The sequence below is a fragment of the Panicum hallii genome, chromosome 3, assembly GCF_002211085.1.
Source record: "Panicum hallii strain FIL2 chromosome 3, PHallii_v3.1, whole genome shotgun sequence".
Classification (NCBI taxonomy): Eukaryota; Viridiplantae; Streptophyta; class Magnoliopsida; order Poales; family Poaceae; genus Panicum; species Panicum hallii.
In genome coordinates, this window is record NC_038044.1 from 60,417,293 (window position 1) to 60,426,806 (window position 9,514).

The 9,514-nt window shown below is 50.0% G+C and overlaps 2 protein-coding genes across 2 annotated transcripts; both read left to right on the forward strand.

Moving 5' to 3' along the window:
* The first annotated feature begins 1,811 nt into the window (after positions 1-1,811).
* Positions 1,812-2,526, forward strand: LOC112887742. The gene has a single exon (XM_025954002.1). The coding sequence runs from the start codon at positions 1,826-1,828 to the stop codon at positions 2,192-2,194; it is 369 nt and encodes a 122-aa protein (XP_025809787.1). The 5' UTR covers positions 1,812-1,825; the 3' UTR covers positions 2,195-2,526.
* Positions 2,527-2,579: 53 nt separating this feature from the next.
* On the forward strand, positions 2,580-7,247 carry LOC112885876 (serine/arginine-rich SC35-like splicing factor SCL30). Its single transcript, XM_025951561.1, has 8 exons — positions 2,580-2,723; positions 3,828-3,979; positions 4,142-4,219; positions 5,198-5,362; positions 5,451-5,491; positions 6,163-6,217; positions 6,290-6,457; positions 6,873-7,247. Exons 2-8 carry the CDS (start codon positions 3,834-3,836, stop codon positions 6,994-6,996), a joined length of 777 nt encoding a protein of 258 aa, XP_025807346.1. The 5' UTR covers positions 2,580-2,723; positions 3,828-3,833; the 3' UTR covers positions 6,997-7,247.
* Positions 7,248-9,514: the final 2,267 nt, after the last annotated feature.

Sequence of the window (9,514 nt, forward strand, 5' to 3'; positions counted from 1 at the left end):
GTCATGTCGAGCTCTTCCACCAAATCCGAAGGTTGATCTAACTTCTTCTCTCTCTTTTTCCCCTCACTCTCAGATCTCGATGTTGTACCCTCTGTAGTAACTTATGAACTCAAATAAATACCCGCCGATGTATGAGCTAGAGGTCGTGCTGGACTTAACAGCTGGTGCGCACGCGTGCTTCTTTCTCAAATGGAGCACGAGCACCCAATACTGGCATGCTTTTGTTCGGCTAGCTTGTGTGGCCGGTTAGCCTCGCCGTGGCTGCAGCCTGCAGCAATCATACAAGAAAGATCAGCGTGTGCATAAGCGCACTAGCTATCTGTGAATATATTACACACAAGAAGGGCCCGGCCGGCCTTACCGAACGAACCATCAAACCGGTGCAAGCAAGATGCCGGCGAGCCCGTCGTCCTTCTCGCCGCGTCGGCCAGTGATCTCGTCGCCGCTGACAAGCACGGCGGCGGCGGCGTCGGCGGCAGGATGGTCATCATCCGCGCCCCCGGGACGACGAGTGCCGCCGCCGGCGCTCGTAGCAGGCGGCAGCGGCGCCTGGAGGACGAGGTGGCGCCGGAGTTGGGCGGCGGGCCTGCTGCTGGGGGCGGACCAGGGCTACATCTCCTACGACACGCTGAACAAGAACAGGCCGGCGTGCGGCGGCAGGTGCAACGCCCCCGGAGAGCCCTACAGGCAGCCGCCGTGCAAGTACATCGATCGCTGCCGCGGGTGACCCGGCCGGCCGCGCGTGGGTACGCCACGAGCGGCGGCCGAGGAGATGACTACTGGTGGTGTCAGCGTGCGTGCGTGTGCTGCGGTTGCACGAATAAACGAGTATGTTGCATGCTCCCGTGTGCGTGGGGAACGGGCGAACACGGCAAAACACACGTGTGTGCAGCACTGGTGGAGTAATGTCAATTTGACAAACATCAAACTAAAAGACAGGTTTCAGCAAGAACATGCATCAATATTTGGGTTTCTTGACTGGAATTATATGGGATTAACTTCAACACTGGTGGAATTATATGTCAATTTGTGAAGAACGGCAAAGGTTACTGGAATGATTGAAGAAGGGGATCTATCTGACTATACTGTCTCTTTTGTTTTTTGGATGTCTATGTAATATATATGGGATGCATTTGTTGAAGTTCAGGTTACGGAACATGGAACTGGAAAAGGCTTCACCAGATTTAGGGCCGGGAACAGATTAAATTTAGTCCTCTGATGATCTCCTTGATCTCTACATCATCAACTTGACTGCTAGCTACAAAATTTTCAATCTGGCCATCTGTGCATGCATTGCAATCGCATTGCTTGATTTTGATTCACAGGATGGTCAAAGCAGCAGGTAGGTCTCTAATGATTGCGTGATCATGAAGGCCCAACGTCTACTACTGGCCTGTAATTAAGGTTATGAACTTACTAACTAAAGTTTAGCTAGGTGAGGTTTCTTTTGTTAATACTTAATAAATTAGCATCCCTACTGTAGTGAAGCTATGGCTATGCTGCCAGGCACCATATCGATGACATGGATTTTCCCTCCTTTTCGTCCCACAAGTGCCCTTGGTAGTTCAAGTGCAGCCGTCAGATCCAACAGCTGTGCAGTGAGCACCATCGCTCCACTCGAGTCCGCACCACTGACCACCGAAGATGCCTTGTCGTCAGATTGACGTGGCTGATGAAGTAAGCTTGCTGCAGGCCGGCCTCTCCTGTGTCACCTACTCACCTCAACCTGTGCATGCCTGACCGCAGGCTGCGTGCACGCACTACATTAAGAAGACGCGGCACGGCCAGCCTGACCGCCGCAGAAACGGAATCGGTAACGTGCGCGATGGCAGCCAGCTTGCCCCTCGCCGTCGTCCTCCTCCTCATGCTCCTCGCCGCCTCCGCCGTCCCGGCCACCGCTGAGGGCAAGCACAGCGGCGGCGGCAGGATGGTCATCATCCGCCGTGGCCCGAGGACAGCGGCCGGCCGCGCTCGTGCTAACGACAGGTGGCGCAACGGCGGCGGCCGGCTCCTGGAGGACGAGGTGGCGCCGGAGTTGTTCGGCGGCCCGGTGGGGGCGGGTGGCGGCGGCAACATCGGCTACGGCGTCCTCAAGTCGGACACTACGGGGTGCCCGAGCGGCGGCCAGTGCGCCGCCAAGTCGGGTGGGTCCTACACCCGGGAGTGCACGTACAAGGAAAACTGCCGCCACTGACCGGCCGGCGCCGCCGCCGCCGGCCCGTCCGAGAGGCCATGCCGGCCAGTGCGCGGTCGTTGCTGCTCGGAGCCGCACGAACATATACGAAAGTTCTTATCTTAATTCCAAGAGTGACAAAGTGTCCCAAATAAATGTTCTGAGTTAAGTATGTTGGTTGTTGATGTAAAATCCACCTAGTGATGATGTGCACAAGTTTGCAATGATGCAGGAGATAGAGGAGCATGCTTTGTTTGGGCTTTAGCTTGGACTTTGCGTCAACATTTTCCCGGTAGTGGGCTCCGGCCCATAGCCTGCAGTCAATAAGACTGGCCCATAGCCAGCTTCAGAGAGGTTTGGTTTACCCCCCACAAGGCCCAGCCCATAGCCTACCCCATCTATTTCCTCCCCCTCCGCGTCGCGCTCCGGCCCTTCCTCCTCCACTCGCATCGCGACATCGCGTCCACCCGGCACCACACCTCGCTCTCCGCTCTCCGTCTCTCCCCGCCGCGGCTGCGGCTGCTCCCCGGCTATCACCGGACGCGCCCCGGTAACCCCCCCACCGCTCACCCCCTTCGCCCTCCCTCTCCTCTCTCCTCGCGCTTACGTTCGTCCGTAACCGAGCGCGCCCGCGTCGCGTTTCGCCGCCGCAAACCCTAGGCGCGCCGCGGCGGCGGTGGGCTCGCTCATTCAGCTTAGATCCGCGCGGGACCCGGCGGGTTTTCCACCAGCACCGCCGCGAGGAGCCGGCTACTAGATGCGCGGTCGCGTGCCGTGACGGTTAGCTGCTGGGAACCTTACTTAGATCTCGATTTCCGCCGGGACGGGTGGAGCCCTCGCGGCGGCGTTCTTGGGTTGTTTTGCCGAGCTGAGCCTTGTAGGTGCTTAATGCCATCTTCCGGGCTGTGAGAGTGAGTGCATGGCCGCTTGTGTCGTCTTCGGCAGTGCGTGAGGATTTGTTGGATTGTGCTTTTGGATCTATAGGGTTCTGCTTTTCTTTTTTAGAAAAAAAGGTTTTGGTTAGGCCTTGTTAATGATTCTTAACTGGAACTGGAACTTAATAATTGCCCGCACATTACAATGGATTCTAATAAATATTCTTTAAAGCTCTGTCTAGGTCCTAACAATTGATTAAGTATAGTGTTAACCAGCAAGAAATTAGAAAATGGGAGGGATCCAAGAGTTACATGCCATACAAAAGCTAGGCACAGATTGTTGCACGGAAGATCCTGATCCACCACAGATAACAAAAAGAATGGTGTCTCCATTTGTCAACTTTGGTTCAATTTGAGCCGAAACAAACAATAAAAATACATGCTAGCACAATTTTCCGCATGAATTATAGCCATCAAGCAGCAGCTTGCCACATCTTTGTGATTTAGGATTAGAATGATCTATTCCATTAATCTATTCAACATCACCTGTGAATTGACTATCTTTTGTTCTCATCTTATAAATTGTGCATCGAATGGTGGAGTGGTAGTGAACTGTTTCATACATTTGTGGTCCAAATGCTGCAGTATCACATGCTCCGTAACATGTAACACTTTAAATAAATTGCTGATAAGGCCACTATTCTCCTCCAACTGATTGTGCTCGTGCAATTCTTATTGAGTTATTGTTAACAATTTGTTCTATTTTTGTGTAATTACAGACAACTATGAGGAGATACAGTCCCCCATATCGCAGCCCCCCCAGGAGGGGATATGGTGGCAGAGGAAGAAGCCCCCCACCTAGGAGGGGATATGGAGGACGGAAGGAGGGTAGTGGAAGTCTTTTGGTCCGCAATATCCCATTAAGCGTCAGGTACAGAAACTAAGGCATGTATCATTGCATGTACCTATTTTTTTTTTGAATTAAAGTAACTATTGTTATGACTGCTCTGTTTCAAGATAGAAGCAAATGCTACCTTGATTCTTTATCTTTCCACAAGTTGCTGACTTCAGTTTGCTTCTCAAACTTTTGCAGAGCGGAGGATCTTCGAGTTCCTTTTGAAAGGTTTGGTCCTGTCCGGGATGTTTACATTCCAAAGGACTATTACAGTGGGTAAGTGTTACTAAATCATCTAATCTTGTTGCTTAACGCTGAAAAAGTTACCTTGTTTTGATATTGACCGGAATCGTAAATAGATGGACACCTGTCTACTTTTTGGCTGTCATAAGCATCAAAACCATTTTTAGAGGCATGACTTAAACCACTAAACAACCTATATTTAACAAAGTGAGCATCCTCCAGCTTGAGTGCAACATCAACTTTGCACTGTGTTTGGTGCGTTTGAGCGCTTTGACCAAACTGCAATCATGGAACTATACGAAATGCCCCTGCTATTTTTTGTCCACTGATGGACATCATTGGTCATTATCTATCAATATAATTATATAATGTATGAATCTGTATTTTGCTTTCTCCTATCCATTCATCCTTATCCTGTGTGAATTACCTTTTTCTTCGAAATGATTACCACGGTTCTGTTGGTTTGAAGTAAATACAAGCTCTTCATTTGTTGAAGAATGCCTTTTAACCTTACTAACAATTGATTTGCTTGGCAAGATAGAGTCTTGTCCGATGAAGAAGTTCTTCTATGAAGACAAGATTTGATACATTGAGAAAATTAATTTCATGAAGTGAAGATAAGAGATATGTACTGGTACATATGAGAAGATAAAAGAGAGTCAAGTCGATTTCAAGTACTTTCGTGACTTTTCAAAAGTTGGGGAACTTGAAGCGAATGATTTTGTGAAGATGCTCTTTATGAGGATCACCATACGTAGTTGTATACAAGAAATTTGGACACTAGAGCCTGGACGTCTAACAGCCTTTTGCAACACTTGCTTCCCTTTTGATGGAAATGTTAGTAAGTTGTTGACTGTGCTTCACCGAGAACTATAGAGGGCACCCTGAATTTTTGAACTGTGATGGTTACACAGCAGGAAGACACCATTGTGAACACTTTGCACCCTCATATTTGTTTGTCATTTTCATGAATTTTCCTTATCCTACTGTCATAAAAATCAACATATGCAGGGAGCCTCGAGGATTTGCGTTTGTGGAGTTTGTTGATCCTTATGATGCCTCAGAGGCCCAGTATCACATGAATCGCCAGGTTTTCTTTGGTCGGGAGATAACTGTTGTTCTTGCTGCTGAGTCACGAAAAAGGCCAGAAGAAATGCGCAGCAGAGCTAGAGTCAGGTGTGGTATTCCTTCTACTGTAGTTAATTTTCTGCCTCATTGCCTATTATGTACTTGCTTGAAATGACTTTGTGTGATTGCTGGGCAGGGGTTACTCTGGTCATGAAGGTCGCCGCTCTTCTTATTATGGTAATTTCTTGCTTTGCTGTTTTTATAGCACTAATGGTCCTATGCCATCCAAACCATATAGATGTAATCCTGGGTTCCCTGATTCTATTCGCTTCTATGAAGATTGTACCGTGTCACCCCAAAATTAGAAATTGGCACCTAGTGTTCTTAGGTGTTGGTTATTAGCGTGAGTTGGGTATTGTTTGTTAAGTTTTGTTCTGTTATGGTTAGTCCTCTTCTACATCAAAAGAAAAGGCATTAACTCTCTTTTGTGGATATTGTCTTATAACTTATAATAGATAGAATGTTGAAGACCTACCGTGTAGTCTGTTTATGCCTTATGGAAAGCCTTCTTTTATGTCAAAGAAAAGACATTAACTCTCTTTCATGGGCCAGGGCATGATTGGCTGGGACAATGCCAGTTTTCTTTTAGCCTTGTTACACCTTTTTTGCTATGCATCTTATTAATATCATATTCTCAGTTTTTTTCACTGCTACTTCTTATGGCTAAAGTGTATATCATATCCCACTCCTCAACCCCCCAAAACATGCATAAGCATAAGTGCCTTTCAAATTTGAGAAGAGCATCTCAGAATTGTCTCCAGTCGCAATGAATGCTTTTGTAAATTCAAGTTTCCAAATTCCTTTTATTGAAGTATCAAATTACTGATAGCCTTTCATCTTTCATATAGGGCGTTCTCGTTCCCGTTCCCGCTCTCCACGCTATCGGGGCCGCCCTCGGTCAAGGTATGCTTGGCTGACATAAGGCTTCTCACTCTTTTTTATTATTTTACTTATCTTTTTCTTTTGAAAAAAAAGATCATACTCACCTGCTCCAAGGCGGCGAGATGATTACTCTGCTTCTCCAAGGAGAAGGGAGGCACAACACGCATCTCCTCCTAGGCGCCCGCCAAAGGAGATTGATGAAGATAAGAGGAGATCCTATTCTCCTGCCAGTAGAGATGATGCTGATAATGGTTATGAGAAGTAAGTTCTTCATTGCTACCACATTTATCTGCCTTCTGTCCATAGAAACCGAGGGTACCCCTTTGCCAATTACTGTATTGTCAGTTGCATCAAGTCCAATTAGTCTACTAGTCACTAAAACTAGCAACCTATTGTTCAAAATCTCCTAGCAGAGGTGTTGCCAGGCTCCAAATTTCATTCTTACACGTTTAAACTACAACCATGTACTGTAGCCTCTATGGTATTATAGCAAGGAAATGGATATTTGTTAAGTCACCATCAGACAAGTGGATTGCAGGACTTGTGTTTGATGCATGCTAGCCAGGTAGTTGATAGATAATACAATCGGAGTACTAGCTATCCCCCAAACGGCCGTACTACTCTAATGATGTAGTGAAAGCTCTTAAAAGTCTAACAATTGTCATTATGTTCACAGGAGGTCACCCCCACCTGACAGCGACGGATCCCCTCCGCACCGGAGGTCTCCCAAGGAGTACTCAGGCTCGCCTCCTGGATCCCGCTCCAGGTCTGTGGATGAGTCTCCTGCCCGCAGCGACTGATTGCTTGGTCACATCTCTGGTGGTCCGCAGTCCATCCGTGCCTACATTGTACCGTCTCACTTTGCTGGACCCGACTTATTGAACTTGGCCCATCGGGGCAGTGTTGTATTGCTAGAAAGTGTCTATCGTGCTTAGTACCGTGTCCTGTGCTACGTGCGCTTGGTGTTGGCAGCTTGTACTAGTCACTGTTGTTAAAACCTTGAACTTGTAGCATGATGCTCGTGTGCTGGGCCACGGCCCATTTCCTGAGAGACTTGTGTATCTGCATCGCATGCGTTCCCACGTTGTGTCCCCGGCACTGGATCTTGCATCGAGGCAAGGCGATAGGTCCTGCTCTCGTCTCTGTTTGCGCTTCACCGAGGCGTGGCATTCTGGGTTTTGGTTGGGTGATTGGTAGGACTTGTGAATGCGAAGTGCTGGTACCCTTCGTTGCTGTTGCTGCCAGGTGATGCTTGCGACACCAGTTGGATTTGCTCTTCCATTGTTCATGCATGCCTTGTTGCCTGCCGTGAAATGGTCATGATGTGCGGGTGCTGGTGGAAAGCGACCGGATTGCTTTCGCCGGCCGTGAGTGCGAGCGATGATTTGGTCGCGGCTGAAAAGCCGGCAGACGGATCCGGCTTTTGTAGTCATCTTTGCTTTGGGCTGTTGTGAGTGGGTGAGATATCCAGAGGGCAGAGGGAACGAACGGCCCTGCGCCCCTTCACCTTGTGCCGAATGCAGGCGTAGCGTAGAGGTCCTTGAGAGTTGAAACATGCCGAGCTTGTTGTACTGTGGGACAGGGCGTCGGACAGACAAGGGCATCAACATCCAACCAATGTAAGGCCTGCGATCTGGGGGGCCCCGGCCGGCGGGGCGGCGAGTTTTGCCGGCCGGCGGGTGGCGTGGCGTGGAGGCGGTGGCGGAGGGCCGGAAGAGGACGGCGCCCGGCGGGGGCGGCGCGTGGAGCATTAAACTTGAGGCCCCTCCCTTCTTCTCTGGATGGGACGCGTCCCAGAGGGGGGCCGAGCCAATTTGCGCCTGCGGGCTGCGACCACCCCTGCAGCTGCCTGACCTGATTTGATCATACATGAGAGAGAGAGAGAGCAGGACAGGCATGGGCAACAAGAGTGGAGAGAAGAAGAGACAGCGTCCGCCGTGAGCCCCGACCGTGCACCGCCCCGCGCGCAACGTCACGCTCGTACGGGACACACGAGCATGGACACGAACACTCCACTAAGGCGCTGTGCTGTGCAGGCCCGGGGGGCGGTAGCTGGGGCATACGCGTCGCTGCGGCAACGTACCGTACAGGGCAGAGGAGGCTCCGGACTCCGGAGAGTGCGTCGGCGTGGCATGGCACGGCCTGCACCGCGCCGCAGAGGGGCCCGGCACCAGCACCAGCCGCGCTACGCGCCACCGCCACGAGTCCGCCACCGATGGTTGCCTTGCGACGCTCCCGGGGGGAGTGGGGACCAGATCGACCCACACGAAACCCGATCGATCGCCCTGTGATTGACCGGTGCTGCCCCGTGCTCCCACCCGTGCCCGTGCACTGATGCACCCATGGCAATGGGTGGTCCTGCATGCACCTTCGTCTCTTTCTCTTTTCTTGTTTTTTTTTTGAAAATTTCACCTTGGTTCCATTTGGACCCCGGCCGCCCGGCCACTGCCTTCCGTCCACCTCATGCTGTCCTTCCACTTTGAATCGCTCCACTTTATTTTTCTCTGGTAAAAGGCCCGCTGGTAAATCAAGCTCACTTGCATCTTTCTACTAGGTTTTTCTAGAAAGAAAGCTAGGGGCTGTCTACATCACGACCGGGCTTTTTTTTTCCTTGAATTTTTTTCTTTATGCCATTGGATCAAGATTTGACGGTGGATCTCCTTCCTTACACTATTCATCTTCTTCCTTCAACATTCTTCTTCCTCCCGCGCCCGTGGCTCCTCCACCTGCCCCTCCCGACGCCGCCGCTGCCACCATGGCCGTCGTCGGCCCCGCCCCGGCCTGATAGAACCGGCCTCCTCCACCGCCCGCCCGCACTATGGCGCCACCGTCCCCACAACCTCCACCAAGCCTGCCTGCCACCCCCGGCCTTCGTTCTAAGCTCGGTAACGGAATCCAAACCCCAAATCCCAACCCTAAATCCTAACCTCGCCGAAGATCTCGTTAAGGGTGGAGAAGAAGCTTGCCGGAGGTGGAAAGAGGTAGAAGAAGCCTTGAATTTGTGGGAAGAGGAAGAAGCAAAATCTGGATGTAAGATGGAAAAAAATACCCAGTTATCATATACCTTTCCAGTTCTAAAAGGCCTCCTAGTTCAGTAGGAGCTCTCACACTTCCTATTGTTCGAAAAATTTCACCTGCCTCGGCGGTCTTATAACAAACTGATATCGACAAAAGTATACCAGTATATCCACGTACTCATTTATCACTTTAGTATGTTTGTATACTAGTTCTAAGATATTTCAAATAGATATGTACGAAAAATTTTAAAAATATCTCTATTTTTAAAATATATCATGATTATATATTAGTACTAATATA

Excerpts from the sequence above, each read along its gene's own strand:
- LOC112885876 (XM_025951561.1), top strand. The coding sequence starts at position 3,834 with ATGAGGAGATACAGTCCCCCATATCGCAGCCCCCCCAGGAGGGGATAT. Across the intron at positions 3,980-4,141 it reads AATATCCCATTAAGCGTCAG|AGCGGAGGATCTTCGAGTTC; the intron begins GTACAGAAACTA and ends AAACTTTTGCAG. Across the intron at positions 4,220-5,197 it reads CCAAAGGACTATTACAGTGG|GGAGCCTCGAGGATTTGCGT; the intron begins GTAAGTGTTACT and ends CAACATATGCAG.
- LOC112887742 (XM_025954002.1), top strand. The coding sequence starts at position 1,826 with ATGGCAGCCAGCTTGCCCCTCGCCGTCGTCCTCCTCCTCATGCTCCTC.